Genomic DNA, 27,509 nt, shown 5'->3' on the forward strand with positions numbered 1-27,509 from the left:
GCATATAATTTGGACTTAATCAGGAATTAATGGACAGTACTTTGTCATAATTTAATTTCTGTAATAAAATTAATGAGAAATGTAATATAAATGTTAAAAACAATTAGTTACTGTTGTCTGAACTACTCTTGAAAGGACTTCCCATCATTTTGTTGTGCATTACCATAGTTTCTGTAAGAACTGGAACATCTGTTGTGTCTTTGTATAATTAATAATGATAACTGAATGTTCAGCTATCATTTATATAGATAGCAATTAATGACAAGATTCCCAAAAGACTTGCTTAGTAAATTTAACAAGTTGCTCATTAGTTTCATGAGTGTTCCTCAGTGCAAGCTATTTCACTAGCCTTGTTCATTTTCAGATATGCATAGAAAACAGTGAAGTTTTGGCAGAACAGATAAAAAGTGGCTTCCCTGGAGATTTCCAGTATTATCCTCAAAAAGAACTGCCTGTTGACTTTGGTTGTCACATATTTAATGATGCAATTCAGCAATCTGACTTTTGAGTTATTTCATTAATTTTAAAATGTTGCTATAACATGCAAGTAGAATATAAGGAAGTGCATATAGGAGGGGGAAAAATATAAAGTTTCTTGATTGTTAGGTTATTTTCCACTGTCATGAAACTTTATCTGTCCATATTAAAGAATCCAAAGCTGTTCTTGACATGGAATATTGACTAGATAATGATTAACAGTCCAGTACCATGAAATACAGCCAATGCACTTTCCTCCAAACAGTTCCATGGAGAATGCACTACTACTTGCATAATTACATAAATATTACTTTTGCACTATTTTCTAGAGTCAGACTAAGCTTAAAATGAAGTAGTTACATCAGTTCCTTTCTTACTGTCCTGTTGTAAGAGATGGGCAAAGGAATTATAGATGATAGACCATTTTCTGCACTAGACACTAGATTCTCTTCTGTTTTCTGAGAAAAAAAAAAAAAAAAAAAAAAAAAAAAGACATATAGGTTGATTGATATCATGTGGCTGATATTGTGATAATATTAGTGATAATAGCATTGTGATAATATCTGGATTTTCTCCTACTTCTTCACTTAACTTACCTTAGAGATACAAAGAAAGCTGTAGGTCTGACTGCACAATCCTTACCGGTTCTGACAAGTGCTCACTCATGAATAAATGAGCTTTAAGTTTATATGGGGTTTGAATGGAAATATACAGCTAAGGACCTGCTAAAGACCTCCACTTTTTACCTCATGTACATATAAATGATATGCTGAATTAAAAGGACCTTGTCCCTCAAAAAGTTTTTTCATTTCTTTTTGAGTGCTGAATTCCCTCAACTCCACAGGCTTTGCTAGAAGATGAAATGCCTAGATGATATGTTGCCTGATACTTAACAGGACCAGAAAATGAATCAGAAAAGAACAGTTGAACTGTGCCTTTAAAAAAAATCCATCTTCCGACACAAAAGATGTACATCAAATACTCTTTTTCATTTAGCTACAACAGAAAAGGACCAATTTGTGCTTACCAAGTCAGTTGGAGTTCAAAACATTGTTAGTTATTGAGGTGCTGATAGAAACATATTATTCTAGCCTGAAAAATGTATACAGAATCCATATTCTCTGCTCATTATTTATTCTTCATATTGACTCTTCTATTCAAAAACATGTAATTGTACAATTGTTTGCATTTGAACTGAAAATATATGAAGTGATTCTATTTGCATGAGACAGTTAAAACTTTCATTTATAAAGAAGTTCACAGATATTCTAAATACATCTACATGTGGTTAGTATTCCAAAATAATTAACAGTTTACAGTTAAAGTGGTTTGAATGACAAAACAAATTATGAACCAAAATAACTGAAAATAAGAAAAACATTTTATTCAATGCATGTTGCTTGACTCCCTCTGTTATGTAAATAGGTGATAATCCGTTAATAACTACATTACTAAATAAATAAATAAATGCATATTTTGTACTTCATTTTGTATATTAACAGGTAATACAGGCAGCATGTACAAACCAAATATTCTGTTTAAGTTGAGCAAAGCTGATGCCACAAAAAGGGCACTTAAAACTGTTTCCTAAAGCTATTTCCAAAATATGAAATATATAATCTAGTTATTTAATATTTGGTTTTGCTTTGTAGTAGTAGAAATTATACTGGATTAATGAGTCTATGTTTTTCTATAGATGCAAAAAATATTTGAGAAGCTTCCAGGATTTAAAGAAATCCACGTATTAGGATTTAAGTAAGTAAGAAAATGGAACTCATATTCCTATTGGAAGAGACCTATTAATAGCGGAGTATGTATTACTATAAACAGAAAATAGTTCTCTGGGAACAATACAGTGACAATATGGAGAGAAGTGCAAACACATTCAAAGTAAGACTATGAGTATTTGAATCATTAAGAAGTAGCTTTGATTCTCTGTGGGAACTAGAAATCCTACTGCAGGTGAAGTATTAAATATTTCGAAATTGTTTGTTTGCTAGCAACATTGTATTAAGGAATTTCTTAAATGACAAGGCAAAGAGAGTTAAGAGCATGATGATTTAGGTGGCTACTTTTTTGTGTGTGGATCCTGTGCTCTTCATATCTCAAAGTGAAGGTGTCTTGGAAAGAGAAGGTTGCAGGAGGATACATGTTCACACTTATAAAATTTTTCCAGTAGGTTGCTCCCAGGTATATCAGACAATTAAAATGTTTTATTTTTAATAGATTTCTGTTTTGTCTTGCCATTTCTTTTAGTGTTAGCTAAAAGAATTTTATGTTTACCGCTGATAAAAGCTACTGTATAATTTTCCAATAGAGAATCTACGATTTCTTTCAAAAACTGAATATTTCTTTTGTTAATTGTTCCACAGATAACACATTAGGTAAAGAGTTAAGGGAAAACCAAATTACTAACAATAACAAATAAATAAATAAATAAAAATGAAAGCAAAGAAAAAGAAGGAAGAGATAGAAATATGTGGGCTTATGGCATTGTACCAGGAACATTCAGCCCTTCTAGTAATACTTAATACATGTTGAAGAACATTCATATCACAATGCAATTTTAAACAATCACAGAATCACAGAATCACAGAATTTCTAGGTTGGAAGAGACCTCAAGATCATCAAGTCCAACCTCTGACCTAGCACTAACAGTCCCCACTAAACCATATCCCTAAGCTCTACATCTAAACGTCTTTTAAAGACCTCCAGAGATGGTGACTCCACCACTTCCCTGGGCAGCCCATTCCAATGTCTAACAACCCTTTCGGTAAAGAAGTTCTTCCTAAGATCCAACCTAAAACTCCCCTGGTGCAACTTAAGCCCATTCCCCCTCGTCCTGTCACCAGGCACGTGGGAGAACAGACCAACTGCCACCTCACTACAGCCTCCTTTTAGGGACCTGTAGAGAGCGATAAGGTCACCCCTGAGCCTCCTTTTCTCCAGGCTGAACAAGCCCAGCTCCCTCAGCAGCTCCTCGTAAGACTTGTTCTCCAGGCCCCTCACCAGCTTTGTAGCCCTTCTCTGGACTCGCTCGAGCACCTCCATGTCCTTCTTGTAGCGAGGGGTCCAAAACTGAACACAGTACTCGAGGTGTGGCCTCACCAGTCCCGTACAGCGGGACGATCACCTCCCTAGCCCTGATGGCCACACTGTTTCTTATACAGGCCAGGATGCTGTTGGCCTTCTTGGTCACCTGAGCACACTGCTGGCTCATATTCAGCCGACTATCAACCATCACTCCCAGGTCCTTCTCTGCCTGGCAGCTCTCCAACCACTCATCTCCCAGCCTGTAGCTCTGCTTGGGGTTATTGCGCCCCAGGTGCAGGACCCGGCACTTGGCCTTGTTGAACTTCATGCAGTTGACCTCGGCCCATCGGTCCAGCCTCTCCAGATCCTCCTGCAGAGCCTTCCTACCTTCGAGCAGATCGACACACGTACCTAACTTGGTGTCATCTGCAAACTTACTGAGGGTGCACTCAATGCCCTCATCCAGATCATCAATGAGGATATTGAAGAGGACCGGCCCCAGCACCTAGCCCTGGGGAACGCCACTAGTGACCAGCCTCCAACTGGATTTGACTCCATTTACCATGACTCTTTGGGCCCGGCTATCCAGCCAGTTTCTAACCCAACGAAGCGTGCGCCAGTCCAAGCCAAGAGCAGCCAGTTTCTTGAGGAGAATGCTGTGGGAGACGGTGTCAAAAGCCTTGCTGAAGTCAAGGTAGACCACATCCACAGCCTTTCCCTCATCCACCCAGCGCGTCACTTTGTCATAGAAGGAGATCAGGTTCGTCAAGCAGGACCTGTCCTTCATAAACCCATGCTGACTGGGCCTGATCACCTGCTTGCCCTGCAAGTGCTGCGTGATGACTCTCAAGATAATCTGCTCCATGAGCTTCCCTGGCACTGAGGTCAAACTGACAGGCCTGTAGCTTCCCGGGTCAGTCCTCCGGCCCTTCTTGTAGATACAAACAAAGCATATTTCTTCCCAGCTTTCCCCTCTGCAAAATTGCTGGAAAGTAGGAGAGAGAAGAGCAAAACAGAGTGAGAATGATTGCTTAACATTTTCATAATGAATGTAAGAAAAGAGAAGGCTGGCTACTCCATGACCAGCTGAGGAAATCTGTAGTAGCACCTCATAGTTACAATTTACATTAAGTAACGTGTTTCAGTCATGACTCAGAGAGATCTGTGATCTGTTTAGTAAATTGGTCTTAGATCTCAGGATTTGATAAGTATGTTCATCAACAAGGATGACAAGGATTGCTGCCCATCATCTACTTAGTTAGCTCCTGAAAGCTACAGATCAGCAAAGAAAGGCCTTAGGTATGTTGCTGTTCATTCTCCTTTGACTGTATTTCCTCATTTATTAGCAGCATATCCCACAAGGCAATATGGACTGAAAACATTAGAGATGTGCCAGACAATTCATCAAGGAAAATAACAAAATAACAGGGCATTATATTACAGAAGGTCAACATAGGCATGTCCTCCAGAGGTGATTAATAGGGCATTACCCCTGTGACTAGGATCTGAGTAGGCACCATGAGTGGTTAAGACTACTATACTACTATTGTGAAAGGTGTTTACTACCACCACAAAGATATAAAATAACAATGACAGTGCTTAAATTGTGTCATTTGTAGTGGGAAATAGGAAAGCTATTTCAAATATTTCAGACTATCAAGGTAAAGTAAAATTCTTGTTTTTTTTTCACTCAAAACATGATGTTTTCCATTGTTTGGAAGGGAAAAAGTGTAATGATGGAGAGTAGGCTGTCATTTTCACACAGAGATAAAAATTATAGATGACACACAGAAGATAAATTGTCAAGAGCTGTTTTTGATGTGCAAGTGATTTACCAGTATACATGAATCTTTGTTTTTCTTTCTTTTGCGATCCTTTATCACACCCTTTTTTCTGTGATGAAGACAGAAGAAGGAGAAAGATGGGTAATTTATCTTTAATTCATAATGAAGATAGATCATTTTATAGAGTAATAAATGTAGATAAATACATCAATAATGGGTCTTTACCTTGATGAGACAAAATGAATTGACTTGTGTTCTGCTCAGGTACAAAATCTGTGATATAAAACAGCAGGGCCAGCTTTTACTTTAATCTGAAAGGTTCATGCAAACAAAGTATATTAGGACCTCTCTAAAGGCAAGAAAATTGACCTGAGAAAATTCATATTCAGATGACAAAAGATCTCTATCAGTCATAAACTTACAGTAAAAACAATAAGGAAATTTTATATTTAAAATTTCATTTTTGATCATCTGTTTCCTAGCTGTGTTTCCATATGTATATTATCTTCAATAAGTATGTATTTGATCTGTTAACTCTGTTATCAGGCCAGACAGAATGGCAAAGAGATCAGTTACCAGCTTGATAAAATGCAGGAAGTTGCTGACTGCTACTACAAAAAAAACTACAGACTTTTGTTGATGTTTAGGAGTGTTGCTGAGGAATAATTTGTCTGGAATTTCCCAGAATTTCTCTTCCATACATAGTTTAAAAGGAAGAAATCTCTACTTTTTTTTTCTGGATTCTTGCAATTTCAAGTAAATGTATAGCACATACTAGGTAAGGTGAAATTCCTCTCTCTCCAGCTATTTGATGCTGTAGAAAGCAACTAATGTTTTGTTATTTTTCATGTTAATTATGTAAATTTAGCATATGAAAAGTGGCACATTAATAACAGGGAAGTCTCAAGTCTTCTGTTGAACAAGTACATGTAGGGAGAAGCTATACACACTCATTTGAACTTTGAAAAACTGACTCCCATTGTGAAACGTGATTTGCTTGCCACATGAGCTAAATTTCCTGGCTGTTAAAATTAAAGAAAGTTGTTCCAGATAAGATAGGATTTTTGATAATTTGTAGTTTTATGAACTTTCTAATCCCTTTTTATAGGTTCTTGTATAATTAATAGGTGATTATGGCTTCTAGTAACTGCCAGAAGGCACTTATGATTGTTTAAACCAATAATCAATGAGTTCAAACTGTATTACTTGCTCCACACGTCTTTGAGTAGTCATCTTAGACTGGATTATGTTAAGACATTTTTATAATCTTTCAATATTGGAATTTTAATTAAAAAGAATGCATAAAAGGAAAAAAAAAAAAGCTAAAGTATAGCAAAAGTAATTTTAAGGTGACAGGTTCATTAGAAAGTAGTATATCTATGTTATTCTTACAGGAGAAAATATGTTGTGCTTGCATGAATGTTTCTTTTCATTTGTAAAAAACAGGCTTCACCCATTAACTGTTTTTGCTGCACTGAACATTTTTGCATCTTCCCCTTGCAGATCAAGCAGCACTATAGCACGATATGTGGTAAACTTTGAGAGAGATGGCTCAGAAATCAAAAGCACTGTAGATGACATCTCAACTATTGGATCAAATAAGGTTGAAAATGAAAAGACTCCACTTTCTCCAAAGGAAGAGAGGGAGATATCAGCAACTAAACTCACAGTAACAGACCTTCAGCAACTGGTTGCCACAGCACTCCATGAAGACAGATCCCTGCCAGTGGACCTTGGGACACTTCGGTTTACTGACGGTCAGTAGGCAGTCCAGTAGCAGACACAAGTCTGAAATTAGCTCTTGCAAATTTATTCAGTTTCAATACCTTCTCCTTTGCTTTGCTCACAGATCATTTTCATCTGATGTATCCCAGTCTCTTAAGTGCTGCACAGCATTCAAAGGATGCAGAGAACAAAGTTAAATTTTATAGCAAAATATGATTTTATATAATTATATAGCCTAATTTCCAATCACATTGAAGAATCTGTTTTTCTTTGCTTTTTGTTTAGAAAATCTGGGTATTTTGCACACTAGGACAAACAAGAGGAAAAGCAAACAGAAAGATATCATGAATATTCACTAAATCATTCTGATTTCTCAATACGGACAGTCTCCTTTCTTTAATAAGAGGGAAAAAAAAAAAAAAAAAAAAAAAAAAAGCAAAACAAACAAAAAGTTTCCTCTAAACAAAAGCTAGATTTCAAAAAGCTAAGCCTCTATTGCAAGTCGGATGGAGCACTGGAACAGACTGCGTAGGGAGGTTGTGGGTTCTCCTTCTCTGGAGATATTCAAGGCCCGTCTGGACGCCTACCCTGGCAGCGTGCTCTGAGGAACCTGCTTTGGCAAGGGGGTTGGGCCCGATGATCTTTCTAGGTCCCTTCCAACCCCTACAATTCTGTGATTCTGTGAAGTCATCTAACCTCCCATTGGAGAAACAAAGGCACACCTTAGAGAGCATTTGATCTCAACTTAAATCAGTGGCATGAATAATTTTTCTCTCTGAAACAGAGAGGAAGTGTAGAAGACAAGTCCAGGATAGCACTAAAGCTTGTTCAGAAGAGCCCCAGCAGAAGGATGAAGGGCTATATCTAGTCCAGTAATCCAGCTAATAAGCATCCCCTTTATAGCCCAACAATATTTTTCAAAGCTAGTGTAGACCTAGTTCTGGGGAGATGGATCAAAAATGGGAACTTTTTAAAAATATTTCTCATATGTGTATTTGTCAAAATGATGTTAAAACACACACCAGATCTTAGCCAGAATGTTTCATCTAGAAACAGAAGCATTTTCTTCCCTCTAAAAATGTTCAGATGAACTAATACAGTCAGTATTATTAAAATATTATCAAATATGATAATATTTGAAGATAGATTGAAAGTGTCAAGCCAAATTTTCATGGATATGGAACACATTAGTAATGTCTGTTTTTAATCAGTTATTTCTCTCTAGTAATTTTTAATAATAAATTTCAGAAAAGCAACTTGCATGCATATGTGTTTAAAGATCTCCTTTGAGAGGGTTAAAGAAGCAACTGGGCACAAAAGCCAAAGCAGTAGGAGTAACAATAGCATAGACTTTGGGTAAAACTGAAAAAAATTTAGTCTTAATGAACAGCCCAATATAATGAGTCACCATAACCCATGTGGATTTAAGTAAGTGGTTCATACTTCAGCTGATTTTAATCATTCATCCAGCTATGCCTGGTTAAGCCCTCTGCAGATCTATTCCATTTATACTAAATAAAGAATACAAATAACACTGTATATGAAATGGCTGTTTTCTTAATAATTGCCAGTTTAAATTGAAATTTAAGCCTCTCTGTTCTTAACATGGATTTTTTTAAAGTCATTTTAATGGAAAAGAGTTTTAACATTGTTTTTACTGAATTTACATGTTTGAAGAGTATTCAATGTGCCATTGCTGGAATATTGCTCACTCACTCTCCCTCTATTTATTTTTTATTTTTTATTTTTTCAGAATCTATTAAACCACCTAGTGATTTTGATAACGATATCCAGGCCATGGTCACTATTCCTCTGGCAGGCCCTGATTTGGTGAGTTCATTCCAGTTGATTTAGTTATTTATTTCACCATGAGAAATAAATTTAAACACTGTGAAGAAGTTTGTAAATATACAGAATAATGCTCTTATGCAAAAATACATACCAAGGAAACAATGGCTCACTAATTCAGTAGTGCATCTCAATGAGAAGGGCAATTGACAGGGGTAGTAAAGGTCATCTTTCTTTGATCATTTTTAAAATAAAAGACAATGTGATTAGGATCACATGCACATACCAAATGTTTTATATATACCACAACATCATACTGAGTTAGTGGTTTGTACGTTCCTGTTACTAAAGATTATTGGTCTTTTTAGCAATGAAAGTTAAAATAATTATGAACCATAGAGAAATTTGGATTGGAAGGGACCTTAAAGATCATCTAATTCCAAACCCCCTGCCATACCACCCACTAGATCATGTTGCCCAGGACCCCATTCAACCTGATGTTGAACACTTCCTGAACAACACATCCATTCAGGATGTTCAACATCAACATTCAACACATCCCTGAACACAGGGATGGGGCATCCACAACTTCTCTGGGCCACCTGTGCCCATGCCTCACCACCCTCTGGTGGTTAGGTGGTATTTCCACATTTCCACCAGGTGTTATTTCCCTGGTGGTATTTCTTCCTAATCTCTTTTAGTTTAAAATCATTCCCCTTTGTCCTGTCACTGTCTGCCCAAGCAAAAAGTTGCTCTGTATCTTTTTTTATAAGCCCCCTTTAAGTACTGAATATTTTCTATAAGGTCTTTCCAGAGCCTTCTCTTCTCCAGGCTGAACAGCCACAGCTCTCTCAGCCTTTCTTCACAGGAGAGGTGCTCCAGCCCTCTGATCAATATTGTGGCCCTCCTCTGGACCTGCTCTAATAGCCCCACATCCTTGTGCTGGGGGCCCCAGACCTGGACTCAGCACTCCAGGTGGGGCCTCAGGAGGGCAGAGCAAAGAGGGACAATCCCCTCCCTTGCCCTGCTGGCCACTCTTTGTTGATACAGCCTAGGATGTAGTTGGCCTTCTGGGCTGCAGGAGCACACTGCTGGCTCATGTTGAGCTTTTCATGTCTCTTTCTGCAGGGTTGCTCTCAATTAGTTCTTCTCCCAGTCTGGGATTGCCCCTACTCTGCTGCAGCACCTTGCACTTGGCCTTGTTGAACATCATTAGGCTCACATGGTCCCACTTCTCAAGCTTGTCCAGGTAATGAAAACTACTCTTTAAAATCTTTTTCCCTCTGAATTCCTTTTTCAGGAGGACACCATGGCTGTGGAACTCCCCCTGGGTTATCCTAGCCCAGCAACAGTAGGCCAAACAGGAGACATCTTAGTCAATGAATTTACAACTGAAATACCTGTGCTAAGTGGAGAGATCAGTGCACCTGAAGACTTTGATAATAATTTTGTCTCATCTGAACCTGTGTACCCTACCAAACGCCCCAGAGAATCATCTCAGGACAAATCTTCTCCAGCCACAGAAGATACCACTACTACTTACCAAAGTTTCACAGTGCCTTTCAATGTTCTGGTTAGTACTGACAGTTCTCCAAAACCAGAAAATTCCTATTTGCCTCCTCCAGCAGATGAGTCGGCTAGCAATAACTTAGTCACGGATGACTATGAGTCTCCAACGGAGCAGGCTGTCACTCTGGCAGTTTATACCACTGGTAGCTTTACCCCACCTAATCTCCTGCAAGCCACAGATGAGAATACTGAAGCTGAGGGGAAGAAGGAACTGGCTGGAATAACAGAACTGCCTTTGGAGGAAGCTGACCAAGATGGTCTGTTTGGCCAAGGTAAGGTGCTAAAGACTTTTACATAAGAAAGAATAATAGAGATCCAGTTATTACACATATGGATGTATAGTCAACATTTTTCTAACTTTTCATTTTCAGTTGTTAGAAAAATATTTCTGGACCATCAAAGGTGAAAAATATAATTTGCATTTCTGATGCCCACTTCAAGAAAATCCTAATGCATTTGACTTTAACAACATAAAAACAACAACAACAAAAATAAAACAAAAAAAAAAAAACACAAATGCAAAGGCATAAGACAGGATTTGTATGGGGTATTATGGTAGAACTTCAAAATTTCAAAAAGCCAGAGCAAAAAGGCATGCCAGAAAAACAAATAAATAAATGAAATCCCAGCCAACACAAATGAGAACAATTCCAGCATTTAAAATATGGAAGGTAAATTACTATGTGTTCTACAGACAGGTCTGGATGATAGCCACAAATATATGATGAAATAATTTATTCCAAGCAAGGTGTACTCTGGCACAGAAAAGTTTACATTTCTACAGATCTGATGAATGTAAATACTTTTTTAAAATTACTATTTTCCTTGTTTTTTTATTCAATTTTATTCATACAATAGGATTTTAATGGTACTCACAGATACAAGAAAAAAATAAAAAATATGTATACATGCATATATTTGAGTGAAGTCTGCATAATCTAAAAATGTACATAATAGATATGTTTCACACAGCTATAAGGAAAGTGTTTACCGTGCAAATGAAAAATGTTAGGACAAAGACTTTAGGGTCAGCTTTACGGTACAGGCATATTAGGCTTTTCCCTAGAGCAGCAAAATCTCAGTAAGGCTGATGCCTCCCTCAAATCTATCAGTGGCCTGGAAAGCCAAGCTGGCCTCACCAACTCAGCATTACATCAGCAAACTTTAATTTTATTTACATTTCTAAGAAGCCTGTGCTTTGTAAAATGCAAGAGGTCACTACAAACATGTGAGTAGAACTAATTCTTGTGTGAATGAATATTCAGATGTATTTTGGCACAGATTTTTGGCTGACTGAACAAAAAAGCAGAAGGCAGGTAAGAACTTCACTTGGTACTTCTAGGTCCCCAGGAATGTCATGCTCAACGTTTCCAAACTTGCTCTCTGCTGTAAGGAATGCCCCTGCTCCCACAGGAAGCTCTGATGTACCCCTGCTCTCTCAGCTCCCTTCTTGTCCAGTCTTTGGCCTTTCATGTCCCAAACCACACTCCAGAAGCCTCTTGGAGAGAGCACAATGAACAATCTCCCTCCTTTTATGTTCCTCCTGACCCAGCATGCACAGAATTTGCAAAAATTCCCCCCTCCTGCCCATCATCAACCTGTAAGCCAAAGGGGGAATGCCTGTGTAGTGTAGTGTCAGTAGCACTGCTCTTTCTGGATCCAGTAAATACCAAGACGTGCATTTTAAAGAATAAAGAATATAAATGCTGCCACTTGAGATCACGCACCACCGAAACCCCAAGCAGGGAGGAGCACAGAGTACTCCATGGTCATGTTATTGCACATGGCAGTTTCTCTGGTAGTTGGAGTTAACTGTTGTTACCTTTTCAGGCATTACAGTTCTGCTGCATAAAATGCAAGGGTTTACCTTCTACCTTCTACTGAAATAGCAGATTCTCATGCATGGAAAACTCTGGATGCATTCTGTTGTGTTTTTCACAGGCAGGAATATCACATGCCATGACTTAACGCAAGCCATCCTCATTGTGTGTGCAGGTTTATCACATGTACGAAGTAAGAAAATCCCATTCTGTACTCTTGCTTTTATACACAGAATTTTGAAGTGAAAGAAAAGCAAATACTTTATGATTAACAGCATGACATAAAATTTGGAAAAACACTTCTTACAAGAATTAACTATGAGATGGTCCTGAAAGTTAAGTATGTGATAAAAAGTGTTAAACACAACTATTTTCAAAAGCTTACTGAGAAATCTTACAATGCTACTGATAAAAGTACAGCATACCTTTAGATAACATTTATTATTACTATAGAAAAGTGTTATATTTGCAGGGGGGGAGGGGGGGAAGGGGGGAAGACATATGCATTTTTCATTCTATTCACTCACTGGGTTAGGGATTTATCATAAAATCACATAAAACTACATATCTGTTTCACATTTTGCTAAATAGCTGAAAAACCTTGTAGCCTAACAGCTCACGGTGACAAGAGAAGTTGGGGCTATTTAACAAAAATACAAAGCAATGCATGCAGAGGATGCTAGATCCATTATTTTTCTTCAGCTTTCTTGTAAAGCATTTGTTGATTGCAATATTTTACAGTTACTGCCTGAGTGCTTTTCACTTGATGGGAGGAGGGACACAGAAGATGGGCCTCTCTCTGGCCCCAGAGTTCAAGCTTGTTTGATTATTCACCACTATCAGGGTATGACCACAGTTCATTTGAATCTCACACAGGCTGTGTTACCTCAGGTCAAAATTAGCTGCTGTGTTTCTAAATGATCCTCAGAGACAATACACTGCATAGGTTAATGACTTTCAATGTCATCAGGCAAATGTCAGGACCAAGGGAAATGTTAGGAAGGGTAATACAAATTGAAAGTTCACTGCTATAAGAAATTCAGATTTTGTCAACAGATTTTTCTCATATAATTATAAAGTCAGAAATATATATATATAATTAAAAATAATTTAAAAAATAAATAAATAAATAAATAAAAAGTTATTTGCTTCTTCCTAAAGCCATTACTGCCTATGGAACACAACATGTAATTTTTCATTTAAAAAAACTGGATCTTCTGTATGTGTAGGTATACATGAGTAGGTTTGATCTTGTAAACATTTTTTGGGACTAGCCCTTTGAACACTACTTTCAGAAGTTATTTGTTTGGGTTAGAACCTATCAGTCTGCAAAACAAAATGAACTGCCTGGAGTTGTTAAAAATATATGTATATATATATATATCGTTCCTGAAAATAAGGCCTGCTATCTTGTTTGTCCTTGTTGAAGGAGTTATGTCTAAAACAAGCATTAGCATGTAAGAGTTCTGTCACCACCTCTGCAGATTAGTAAGAGAAAAATAAGGGTTCCTTCTCTAAAAAGGTGGGAAGCCACGTTAGCAATGACACATAGCTGTATTTATTAGTTTTGCTTAAAATCTTCTAGTATGTAAAACATACTACATACTTAACCTAAGAGAGATCTTGAACATTATTTACTGAGTTCTTAAAAGACTAAATTGTGCATACCCTTTAAAACTTTTTCTCTTTTTATAGCTTTTTCTATTCTGGCAGTACTGTGTACAGTATCCCCTGTATTCTTTTCTTTTTCTAGATGTTGCATATTTTATACGAAGTGACAGAATTAGATCTGGAAATTCAGGACTTACTTAACATTTATGATAGAGGTTTTATTAAATTCAGCAATACTGGTGACATTAACTGTAATACTGCAAGCAAATTTCATGACTAGCAGGTAGAGAATTTTTCTCACTTTGTGCCTGGCTTCATTTGATAGCTGCATTTCTTAGTAACCTTTTAACCTTTCACTGTTGCTGGAGTAAAAGAGCAGGAACTACTTAGATGGTGTTGTATAAGGTTGTGCAGAGGGTTAGGGTTTAAAGAGTTGCCTGCAATTGTACTACATTTATTCCCAGCCAATTTCCCACCCTACAATCCAAAAGATAGATTAAATTTTCCTCATTGCATGTTTAGAACTTTATCAAAACTAAATTTACGCATCTTCAGCATGAAAGGAAGAGGTGGATAACATAAATAACTTGGTCTGATGTTCTTTTATTTGTCCCCATCAGCTTTACATTTTACAGATGGAGTTAATTGCGTTGGTTATCACATGCACATAACTAGAGGCTAAACATTACTACAGATTCCTGAACGTTGAATAGCTAAAATCCATTCCAGCTACTTCCGTTGTATACCTACCTGAAGTTATTGAGCAAAGAAATGTTACAAAATAAATAAAAATCTGTCACAGCTCCTGAAAAGGTAATCAGATCTGCAAACTCACACAAAGTGTACATACATTTCTGTGTACAAGATCTAGGGAAAGGAGAGTAAAAATCAGGTGAGGAGTAAAATTAATGAGAGGTGTCCTTTTAAGTTATACAGGGGGATTTAGAAGGCTTGGGCAGGCAGTGGAAGAAATGAGCCAGGATTAGGTGTATGTTCATTCTGGATGGTGATGGTGTCCACAGGCAGTAATGGGGAGGGACCAGTGAGAATTAGAGAGCTGTGCTGGCCAGACGGTGATGGCCGTCTGGCCAGGCCTTGAAGAAGACCAGAACTACCAGGAAGATACTAAGCTGTCTTTAAGTAAGCCTCAGATTTGAATTTCAAATTATGTTTTGAGATTTCTCAAAAGAACTAAGAGAAAAGCCCTCATACATATTCCCAGACCTCTTATTGGAAAGTTATGAAATGCCTGGATTAAATATCGGGTTTTAAACTTTTGACTAGTTATAAAAAGGTTTTTCTTTGCCATAGAACCTTCCAAATTTGGTCTGTCATTTTCCATTTACAAACACTGCAAGCAAAACTCATCTTTTCTACTGAGATACCTTTTTGTTTTTTCTAGCATTCCTCTTTCTTCTTTTTTTCCCTCTGGATTTGACTCATCACTCTCTCTTCTGTATGATTAAATTTCTTCTCCCTTTCTTTGCAGTCTTCCCATGACTCTACCATAAACAGTATGACCATTCAGAGTGGAAGCCCTTCATGTTACATTAGACAGCCTGTTATTTCAAAATCCAATAAAATTTCAGCATTAAAAAAAAAAAAAAGGCAAACAAATGTAAATACAGATAAGTGTTCATGAAGTCTGCAACAATAATAATGAAATACTTTGACTTCCTAAACAGGAAGAAGAATTTTAAATTGTATTTTTTTTAACTGTAGCTACTTCCAGATCACATAATCTGGGTAAAAGGTTATCCCCAAATTCTGACCATCATAGAGGAAACAATATTTCTGGGTATGTTATATATAGAAAATATAGACAAAAATATGGAAATATAAGACAGAAATATAAGACAAAATAAAGCTAGCACTAAATTACTTCAGCTATTCTATTATACTTACATGTCTTGGTCTTACCAACTTCAAGAGACACTTGAGAGAGTAAGACTCTGCAGAACATATCCCAGTGTTTTTCCTATGAGGGAAAAAAAAAAAAAAAAAAAAAAAAAAAGAGTATGTGGTGGTCATATCTCTTTATGTGTAACTGATAAGACACTCATTCATTTTAGTAATTGCTCTCATGTTTATGCACCCTTGTTGTGAGTGACATCCTTTGATTTCTTCCTCCTGCCCAGCAATTAATTCAGTTGCATATTCCTCCTCCTTCCCTATTATTTCCTGGTAATATCTAGGAAAAAAATAATAATAATAAATCATTTTTTGGATGTCTGGGGATTCTTTCTACCTCTGGTTCATTCCCAACTACCTGAGGGCCATATGTGGTTACAATAGCTTTCTGTTTGGCACAACCAGCATTGTCATGGAAACAAAAACCCCATTACTTCTAGCAAGAATGGCTCCAGATATTCCCAGGATTGGAATTCATACGTTCTTTGTGCCAGGAATGCTGACCAGCTTATTCACATCACTGGTTATACAGGGTAAGAACTCTTCTGTGTCCCTTGCCTGTTTTTCTGTTTTTCTTGGTTTTCTTTGACATTAAAATGACAGACTTTTCTCAACATTCTCCTTCATCAGATTCTCTTGGTGCCCTTTCACTGGTTGCTTGCTGATTCAGATGTGCAAAGAATGTTTTCCATGAAGGTGCTGATTTAGTCTGATGGTTGGAAGAGTGAGCAGGTAGGTGTAGCTGTGTGATTTTCTCAAGCATTATAGAAAATATTGATAAAGTTATCTCTAAATTGAAGATGAGGCTGAATGCAAAATTTTCAGCAGGCCTATATCAAGATAAAACAGGATTAAGAAAAAGTTCATTCTATGTGCATGATCAGGTTAGAATTACATATTCAGAGTACTACAGGTATCCTGAAAAGTCTTAAAGGTTTTATAGTATGTGATCAGTGTGTGGCCAAAATGTACAATATGAGCTTGCTGCTCATATGCAGTAAAAATCCATATGGATCCCTTTTAGAATACTCTGTAGTTATTATTGTTTTTAAGTGTTTAAACTGCCTGCTCCCTGACAATAGTGCTCAATATTTTGAGCTGTTCAAATTCAGAATTCAACCACAATTACATTTTAACAGGCTAAGTCAGCCCTAAGGCATCTGGTCCAAAATCATTATCAATATCACTAAAATTGAAAGGCATACTTACAATACAACATACTGTAAAACTAGCAGGATCTTCCCTGTTAGATACTTTCCATCTCTCTTACTTGTTGCATTTTAAAAATACGAAAACAAAAACAGATTACCTACATCCAATGTGCACTAGTTTAGAAAAATATAATGGTCTTCATTCTGTGACATTCATTCCATTAGTTCCATGTTTTTTCAAATATAAGCAATGGTATGGAATAACAAATAATAATAATATTTTTTTAAAAAAGTATTCAGTGGTTTCATGTATCTTTGCATATCTAAAAGTACTCATCTGATAACAAGATCTTATGATGGTCATAGGTTTTAACTTTCTAATTTCATGTTTGTCTTTTCCTGTTTTTAGGTCCTTTGGTCAATATTCTACTTGAATGTATACCATGTGACTTCTATTCTGTTTTTACCATTTCACAAACTAATAAAGTTGTCTGATTGGCCCATGACCTACAAAAATTTGCTCTTATTTTTTCTATCATTCAGTGGAGAAAAACAGAGAAAGTGGAGAGGGATTTGGATGATATTTTCAGTTCTGAAGGACAGGTAGTGTAACTTGTCAGAATTGGTTTCTAATAATTCAAAAGTAAAATATATCAAAAATAGTATTCATAGTTCTACGTTCTCCATCTAGGCAGCTCCAAAATTGTATCAGTGGCATGTAAGAATTTTTGTGACATTTGCATGGCTACTGCTTCATGTTTCCAGGCATTTGTAAAGCTCTAGGTTGTTTTCACACATTCATATTTAAACTAATGAAAGACAATTTTCAAATTTAACTGTATACCACTGCAATTGGAACAATTGGAAAAAGAACCAGTAATCCTCCTGAAGCTATGGTTTAAGCAAAGTATTTTTTATTTAAATTTGACTATTCCTTTGTAAAAGCATATTCATATTTGCAAATTCATTGCTTCTTCATTTTGTTTTTCCATTTAATTCATTGATGTGAATAACAGTCAAATTCAGGCTTCTCAGTTCAGTATTGTATCTTACAGGTTTACAATATATTTTAATATGATTTTAAAATGATAGCAAATAGTGCAGAACTTTAACATGAAATAGCTTTCCAGAAATGGTAGTCACAGCAGCCTCAGGCAGTTTTGTTGTCTTTTCATTGTAAATGAAAGTGGGTTTCACTGAAGTCAGTGGAGAAGGAGTTCTGTTGGTTTCACTCAATGCTAAAACTGGCTTCTGGAGAGTTCATATAGACACAGAATGGCAGCCCTAGATCATTCTGGCTCTCATGTTTTGGTCTTACAGATAGACAAAATTAATCAGTAATTATGTGCTGTGAGGCATTTGTTGTGACACATTAATGATCCTCCCCAGTAGTTTTCTTAATCCTCATTTTACTTGTTCCCTAGTTAAAAATGAAAGACTTCAAACACAAAATCAGTACTTTACCTATTATATATATATGTGTATATATATATAACAATCCTGATTCAGGGATTTTGTGACATTTCAGTCACCAACAAAATATGTAAATTTGAATTCAGCTACTTACTGTACCATTCCATCTGGTATTTATGTCAGCAGAGCTGCCCATATGGAGATTCGTACCCTGCATTGTGGACCAGCCTTTTAATTGCATACTTTTTCCTTTGTTAGTTATTTTCTTCAGTCAGCTTGTATACAAGTATATCCATATACAGTGTAATAGTGTAACTTTCATATACAGAACAATATGTCAGTAGACTTGTAAAATTTGTCCATTGCCAATATGAAATGTCAGTGCTTATTAAGTTCATGAATGAAATGAAATGCCAGGCTCTCTTAATGTACAGCCTTCTGGGCATGCTTATTAATGCAAAGCCACTAGAAAATCTTTTCATGACAATTTGACCTTTCACAAACTCTTTATTCATGGTCAGTTTGAAGGGTTTTCCTCACTTAAAAAAATGTAAGAGGACAAAATAATTAGATAAAGTTGTTGAAATGGCAGCCAGTTTTTCAAATAAATGTATTTTACTCCCTCAACTGGGAAAAAAATGTCTGCATATAGCACTGGTTTCACAAGGATTTAATATAACAGTGCACCCAGGAAATTGCCTCTTAATTTAGTGTTTACGCATCTTTGCCAACAGCAGTTTAATTTTAGACATAAAACTATCTTCAGTACAAAATTGCCCAGCCTTGTCCATATAATACAAAAAACATCTGGAGATTTCAGTGAACATCTTTGTATTTAAGAGTTAGGATTGTTTTTTATCACTGACAGTATTGTTTAATTTCATGTCATTGTTTAACCTTCAATATGGTTACTCTGGGGGATACATTTGAATTCAGCATCTTATTCCATGCTCTCTGCGGGTTTCCTACACCAAAATGATGGTGTTGTAGACCAAATGGTGTGCTGAAATGAAATATGCTGAGACTAAGAATGTCTAAATCTTCGGTGTTCATGCTTTTAAACTTATCATAAAATAATTGCTTGTGTTTTTCCTATCCTTCTGTTGTAATAATCTCATCTAAAAGGCAAACTGTATATTACAAATAACTGCTATATGAAGAATTAATTCAAGTGTATTTTGTGTTCTACTTCAAAACAATAGATACATATACATATATGCACATATATAAAACCATGATTCTAACTGCAAATGCAAAGGGGTCTTTTAGAGTCCAAATGCTTGGGTCTTCTTTATGTTTCACTCTCATTTTTCAACTCCCAAAGATTGATTTCATCACACTCTTATGCAGACAATGGCAAAGCATGGCAAAGCATTTCAAATCATTTTACTCTGACACACGGAGCACAACCAAAAGAAGGGTCAGTGACCCCTTGTCTTTTGACTGATGCTGCATTGCAGTACGTGCTCAGCAGGATTTTAGGCAATCCCATTTCCTTGCACATTGCAAGGAACAACCACCACCTCTCTACTCAGTCACTCTCTCAGCTGGAGAGACTGATTAGTTAGAATTGGCAGCTTATGAAAACAGGTGAAATGTGCACCAGAGATCATCTTGGTGTGCCCTCAAGGCCTTTTAAGTTACTCTGCTTCTAATAGGATGATGCTTTACAGCCTATGTATAGATCATATATATATATGAATACACAACTGCATGTATATATCTATTCTAAACCTGTAGTATATGTTTGGTTATTATGCTTCATACTTGCTGCAATTTCAAAGATATTTCAACATTTCTTTCTCCTGCAGTTGCCTCTTTCTAAAATGCAATCTAGAAAATACCATCACTATTGTATGCTTGGGTGTACATTGTCAGGCTGTCATTGCTCCATGGAGTTGCAGGTTCATCCCATCAGTAGATCATCCTGTATTAATACCTCGAGCACTAATGCTAAGAAATCTTTTCTGTGTTCCCTTAACTAGTAAGGCACTCTCACTCTTTATCAGCATAACACATAACACCAAGAGTTTTGTAAACAGAGAACATTGCTAGGCTTGGTTTGGATTTGTTTTTCTAATCTGTCTGTAGCCTTGATTACACAAGAAACATGAGGACATGACAAGAGAAAAGCATCTCAAGTTCTTGATGAAGCATTAGGACCTCAAGCTGTGCTGCAGCATTTGGTGTTACATGTTGCATGTACAACCATGGCTCTGTACAGCACTTTTCTATTCTCTTTGGATTGCTCTCTACATTTGTGAGGACAAGGGCTGTAGCTCTTGCATTATACCATCAGCAATGTAAATAACATATCACAACAAATAAAAGAAGACTGTGTAACTGTGCTAGTTTAAATGGGTTTTACTGCACCCATTTAATCGTCCTGTTGTGCTTCCAGATCTCCACAGTTAGGTCTCACAGTAAATGAGAATGCAGCACTTGGTCTTTTTCTCTATCCCATCCAGCAAAGATGTTTCTTATTAGCAGTGTACTTCAGTGGCTTTTTCTGAATCACCAGTACTCTAAGCTCACTTGTAAAGTGTACGTGTGTCAGTCATGATGCATGAGAGAGGAGAGAGGAGATCGTCACATGAAAGGTAAATAACATTTTGATAATCTGGCAGAGCACATTTCCTCTGAGGGCCATAGAACTGGGCAGTCCTGATCCTCAGGGTAAATGCAAATATGCTTATCCCACTTACTTTGGTTTTAGGCTACCACAGTTCATTGATTTCAGTGAGTTCACTATGGACACAGATGTGATTAGAACTCAACCCTAAATATAAAACCAAAAATAGGTGAAATAGTCTCCTATAAAGTGGTAAATGTTGTCACTTAAATCATTCAGGTTTCCAAATATGCTGCCAGTAAAAATGAGGCACCTGGGAGAACATATCTTCATGCACGCAGATGAAGGCAACAAAACTGACTAAAATTTTGCCTTATCTAATACAAGAAAGGGATACTAAATATTGGCAGAGATGCATTATCTTCAGTAACCTCCACTCATTCTAAGCCCACAAGTCACAGAGAATTCACCTTTAGGCCTACAACTACAACAGAAACTCTGAAAATGTGTCAAGTTATGTTAAGCTTATCATTTACCCAAAGAACTGGGCATGGCAGAGGGAAGTTTGGGAGCCTCTTCCCTGGCTGAATTAAGAAAGAGATTAATGGAGAAGGGGAAAGAAGAGACCAAACTGTAATACTGAATCTAAAACCTCAAATCCTGTTCCCTGAAAGTGGTCAGAAGACCACTGTGGTCAGCATGTTTTGGAAACAGATCCTCAGCAAAGGGTATAAAACCGACATCTGCTGACACCTAAAAGGCAGGGAACACTTTAAAAAAGTTAAGTGTGAGATGTATAAGCATGGTTTTACACCTCTTTCAACTTACGTTCATATGCAGTGTGCAAATTTGCTGTTTGAATTAATATTTGGTAAACTAACTTACCATCAACCAGTTAAAGTTAAGGGCAAAATAGGTATCTCCTGCTTTGCAGTTGCCTCCCCTAAAACCTGGTCTCTGGAAAACCTTGGCAGCACCCAGCTCCTACTGGTTTGCTCTACTGCACCAAAGAATAACAAAACCTTTGTCCATCAGTGACAGCCATACAGGTCAGTTTGTGAACAGTTTGGAAGTGTCTTTGGTGACTGCATTACAGTCAGCTGCAAGATTACAGCAGAATCCTGAAAGAACCTGTAACTAGAAACTAACCTTTTCTTCAAAAGATGGAGAACATCTTGGAAGCCGCTGCCTTATAAACTTGCAATATTTTGTGTATCTAGAAAGCAGCAAATGTGAAAGCAGTCCATTTCTTGGTTATCTCTATCCAGGGTAGTCTACATATTTTTGTATCTAGAATGCTTTTTCATGTATACCTATGAAAATGTGTGCTGCTGCTGTGATAAACTCTGTTCTAACTAAAATTCGTCCAATATTCCTCAACAATTTGCGGGAATACAATGTTAGCATCTATTGCGCAATACTTGTTAAAAGCAGTCTTAAAATACATTGTGCTTTCAGGCTGATATTTTTGTAATGGAATAACATTTGCACAAGTTACTGATGTGTTGACTGCACAAATAGAAACAGATGCTGTAATGATCTTTCCAGAATGCTTTATCTGAGAAGTTCTGCTTCAGAGTATCCAGAGAAAGTGCTCTGCACTTTTCTGCAGAGCAAAGCAGAGAAATTAAAAAGAAAAAAAGAAAAAAAGAAAAAAAAAAAAGAAAAAAAAAAAAAACTAGGTCTTCCCTTATTGAAGGCTTGTAAAACACTTGTCGTAATGGATATAAAAACTTAGTAAAAACTTAGAACTGAACTGAGACTGGGAGGAGGAACACAAAACATTTGAGTTTGTTTCTGGTATTCTGGAGTAAAATTCACCAAATCTTCACCAGTGCCAGAATTACATTTCCCTGCTGGTAGAGTCAAACAGTGTAAAGTGTTTCCCTTTTTCAAAAAACATTCATAGTTCTTATTACTCTAGTACTTGAGTACCTCAAGCCGGTGAACCTCAATAATGCTACAGGGAGCTGAAGAGATTGATTTAGATAACAAAAACTATGTAAGAGAAAAAATTGGGCATCTTACATGAATTAGTTGTATATGTTTGGAGGTCTACAAAGATACAGGCACTTCAAAAGATCCAATATATTTTGGATGGTTATCTCCATCTGAGATAAATGTCTCTCTTGACAAAGATGTAAAAGATGACTGGCTTAGCAGGCATTTAAAAGTTAGATGCATCATCTAGAAGTGAGATCATTACCACACACAGTGTATTCTCAAGACTCCCAAGGAGTCTAAAGCAGAAGCAAAAAGTAATTCTGGCTTTCTCACAACCTACTCCAACAGCTTAAACACGTCTTATCTAAACACACTATTACCAATGAATCACCATATATGTATGATAGATAAACAGGTAAAATAAAACAAACAGTAAAGGAAAAATGAAGCAGCTCTGAACAGAGGTTCATAGAAAGAGCTAATTCTAGTGAAAAACATACCATGATTTAGAACAATTCTTTCCTACTTTGTGAGGTGTGGTCAATTTAGCAGAATGGGGCTATGCATTCCTACTAAAGCACACTAGCTTCACCTAGTGTACAAAAATATATGTTATATCAGTAAAGAAAAGAACAATATCAGGAAAGCAATGCTTTAATACTGGTTCTATAGAAAATAACCCACTTTAGGCAGATTAATGCTTCAGCCAAGACATTGTACCTGCAGGGAGGAAGCAAAGATCTAAATTAAGAGTGTCAATAAAATAGTGATCTTGTGTGAAAATATACATATTTTTTTTCCTAAAAACAGCAATACAGCAGAAGATTGGTCCTAATTCATGTAGAAGCAAGGAAAAAGAGACACAAAGACCACCTGTGGGCATCTCCTATGCCATTTAGTAGCCATCTCTCTCAGTGGGGGTTATTGTACTTTCATTGGCCACTAAGAGGAAATTAGTGCTTAGAGGAAGGAAAAATTCATCAGAGAAAAACTTCTGTCCTATCAGTTGATAAGTGTTTCTGCCTGCAAGGGGCTGCTAAAAGTCCAGCATGAGGAACATGCATAAATATATTGTCGGAGAAGGACAAAGTTATCAGATTGGGTGGATGTCTGTTGTTGAGACATCACAGCAGGTAGCTGCAAGCCAAATTCAGTCTCATCACACTTCAGATTTGGATTTCAGCTACATCTATCACAAAATCTAGGACCATGCCAAGCCCAGTGGGGACCTCATAAAATTTTAGCATCAGGGTCAAATGGCTGCCTCAAGTGCGGCAGGTGATGACTTAGGGTTTGAATTTTATTTCACTGCTGCTGCTGTCTTTGAGGTAAATCAGAAAAGATTATTGTACCATTTTCCTTAACCACAATTTATGATTACTGGCAGGTAATAGCCTTAACCTCTAATGGAGGGGGAAGCAACAGAATGACTCTGGCATAGAACTGATCCAACCAGACAACTCAAAGCTACAATCTACTCTTTCAGTCAATATAAACTGACAGTGCAATTATGTGCCTTCAAAACAAGACTGTGCTTTAGGAATTGCTCAGGAAATACTTACCAAGTGTAATTATTTTTTAAACACATCACCTACAGAAACCTCATCACTCAAACATGTGGATGAGGTGTTTTATTCCTGTAGTTCTTTGCTGATGGAAATAACATTTTCGTGTTTAGATAGTGCTAAAGCTTGTTTTTAAAAATGCTTCAGTGAAAATACAAGATGTATGTTGTTTCCATGCTTGAGGTTTGTTATGTTTGTATTTCAAAATAAGCATTTGTTTTTCCCCTGTTTTTCTGCAGCAGTGAAGATTATGGATGAACTAGAATCATCGGGTGATGACCTTTTATTTACAACCAGCTCTTATAAAACATTGCCTTTCTTTATTGGTGCAAGTGATCTCTCTGTCACGCAGACTGGAGAGCTTATTGTCGACGTGCTGCCATCAGAGCAAACAACACTGCTGCCTGCAGTGACCAGTCCAACCTACAGCCAGTCCATCATCATCGACCAGTCCTCCGAAGCACCAGATCCCTTGGTGCCAGCAGCTGGCACCATTCCCCCCGACAGTGCCGGGACAGAAGTGCAGGATATCGCTGGTGAGTTGGATGGCATCGGTGTGGTGAGCACAGCAGCGCTGGATGAAGCAGAGCATGGCAGTGGTTACATCTCAGTGCTGACGAGTGAGCCGGCAGAAGCCACCCCAGCTCCTACGTTGAAGTATGTAACCACCAGCTCCATGACGACTGCAGCCAAAGGCAAAGAGCTGGTGGTTTTCTTCAGCCTGAGGGTGACCAACATGCACTTTTCTGATGACCTCTTCAATAGGAGCTCGACAGAATACAAAGCGCTGGAACAACAGTTCATGCAACTGGTGGGTGAAATAACGTAGTTCATGGGCTTGAACAGCGTTAGCAGAAGCTTAAAAAAATACACATCCCCCATCTCTAAATTACATCAATTATTGCTCCATAAATCAGGAACAAACAGCAACAAACTTCTGTGAGAGCTGTACCTAGAGGTTTTGGCTAGGAAATTCTGATTCATGTCAGTTGGCTCGCTCAGTGCTGGAGAGCAGAGTATTTTGGCAATTTCAGACCCTACTACAATTCAGCCTGATAAAATGCATTTTTGAAGGACCCATAAGCCTGGAATGCTTATGGTGTGAAGAAACACTTCATGAAGTCAGTGATCAAAGTGTTTACTTGTTCAAGAGACTCCATATATACATATATATATGCCTGGCATGTAATTTTATTTGGATTTAACTTAGATTCATATCAACAATACTGAATAGATCTAAGACTTGTGTCTTTATGCTGAATTTAATGATAGGCCTTATAAAGTATATCATTGTCTAACAAAGGGAATATGATTAGATATGGATTTTCTTTACGGATACAATAGGGCTACAGGTCAGTTCAGTGAGACTCCTGTCAAGCTATGCCCTAACCTGCCTGGATTGAACATTTGAAAATAATTACAGTTGGCTTTGGAGTGTGGTGATTTTTTTCTTCTAGATGAATAAGCTCCCCAGCTGCTGTGCATTTCATTACAGGGAAAATTGCTGCCCATCCATCTCAATACATTACTGAGAAAGATGCAAGAGTCCAGAAGAATATAGTGAAAAACAGAAAAGTGAATTTGGTGGTGGAGTTTAACAGCTGTATTAAATTCGGAGAAATAAGTGTGTAATGTGTGTGCTTGATAACTAAAAGAACTATATATATATATATAAATAAATAAATAAAAATAATAGTAGCTAGCCATTGAGAGTAACTTAAAATAAAAGTAACTTTCTGTCTTGCAGCTCCTTCCATACCTGCAGTCCAACCTTACAGGCTTTAAGCAACTGGAAATACTTAACTTCAGGAACGGAAGTGTGATTGTCAACAGCAAAATGAAATTTGCTAGAACAGTGCCATATAATATCACAGAAGCAGTACACTGTGTCTTGGAAGATTTCTGTGATGCTGCTGCCCAACGCCTCAATTTGGAAATTGACAGCTATTCCCTGGATATTGAGCCAGGTAAGATTGTGTTATCAATATACACACAAAATCAAAAACATGTATGTAATCTTTTCCAAATTGCTACAGCTTCAGAAAGATTACCAATTTGGAAATAATTGTATAATGAATAGCCTCCCACTGAACATTAGTAATATATTTAAAAAAAAAAAAAAAAAAAAAAAAAAAAAAGATGATTTTGCAGACTCAGATCTGCAGACATACTTCCATACAATAGTGGGGCGGAGGTGTTGATCTGTCCGTGTACACCAGCTGCTTTGGAGATCAAAAGTCAAGTACAGGGAAGCAAAAATACTCTAGAATAATGGCTGGGTGAAGACAGGGATAAAAAATGCTCACATATAGTTTACAGGAGTGACTCATCCATAGGCATGATGTTTTACCTACACATCTGAGTAGGTAAAACATCATTTCTGATGACTTTTACAATGCTGTAAACAAATGATTGCTCAGGACATCATTAAGACTATCTTTTGAGGGCTATAGAGTTCAGGACAGAAGGACAAAGTTTCTAGGAATGCTAGGATTCTACAGATCCTCACTGACAGAAGCATTAGCATATATAGCGCTCCATGGCTTGTAATTCCAGAATCTCTCCCGATTAGAGTTATAGAATCATCTAGGTTGGAAAAGACCTTCAAGATCACCAAGTCCAACCATCTACCTGACCTACTGAGTCCCTTCACGTGACCCTTAAGTGCCACGTCCACACCTCTCTTAAATACCTCAAGGGATGGGAACTCCACCTCTTCTCTGGTCAGTCTATTCCAATGCTACCACCCTCTCCATGAGAAAATTATTTCTCAGATCCAATTTAAATGTCTCCTTGTGCAACTTGAGACCATTTACTCTAGCCCTATCATGTCTGAGTTCCATCTTTTTCTTATATTGTTTATAAAATTAAAGCCTGGATTTATTTTCAGGTTTTGGTAATTATTTCAGAGTTGAATTTTTATTGGTATGGAGAAGGAAGATGCCATTACATTAGCATGCAGATGCCTTTAGCTGTTTTGATTAAGCTGGGTACAGCTGTACAGATCTCTGACAACTTGAGAACAAAATGTCCCTTTACATTTCATGCAGGCAGCTTCTAGACCACTTTCATTTTAGGTATCTCCTTGTGGCCATTAAGAGAATTGGAAGCAAATTCTGTTCTGTTGAATAAAGAATAAACAATTC

The 27,509-nt window shown here is 37.1% G+C and overlaps 1 protein-coding gene across 1 annotated transcript in view; it reads left to right on the forward strand.

The window, feature by feature from the left end:
- The window catches only part of IMPG1 (interphotoreceptor matrix proteoglycan 1), a 62,955-nt gene that overhangs the window by 25,545 nt on the left and 9,901 nt on the right, over window positions 1–27,509 (forward strand). The window contains exons 8-14 of the mRNA XM_035320938.1: window positions 2,174–2,232; window positions 5,415–5,435; window positions 6,798–7,051; window positions 8,773–8,849; window positions 10,108–10,648; window positions 24,603–25,174; window positions 26,111–26,330. Of these exons, the coding sequence (XP_035176829.1) occupies window positions 2,174–2,232; window positions 5,415–5,435; window positions 6,798–7,051; window positions 8,773–8,849; window positions 10,108–10,648; window positions 24,603–25,174; window positions 26,111–26,330 (1,744 nt within the window). The remainder of the gene's footprint in view (window positions 1–2,173; window positions 2,233–5,414; window positions 5,436–6,797; window positions 7,052–8,772; window positions 8,850–10,107; window positions 10,649–24,602; window positions 25,175–26,110; window positions 26,331–27,509) is intronic.

The sequence above is a fragment of the Oxyura jamaicensis genome, chromosome 3 (genome assembly GCF_011077185.1).
Source record: "Oxyura jamaicensis isolate SHBP4307 breed ruddy duck chromosome 3, BPBGC_Ojam_1.0, whole genome shotgun sequence".
Classification (NCBI taxonomy): domain Eukaryota; kingdom Metazoa; phylum Chordata; class Aves; order Anseriformes; family Anatidae; genus Oxyura; species Oxyura jamaicensis.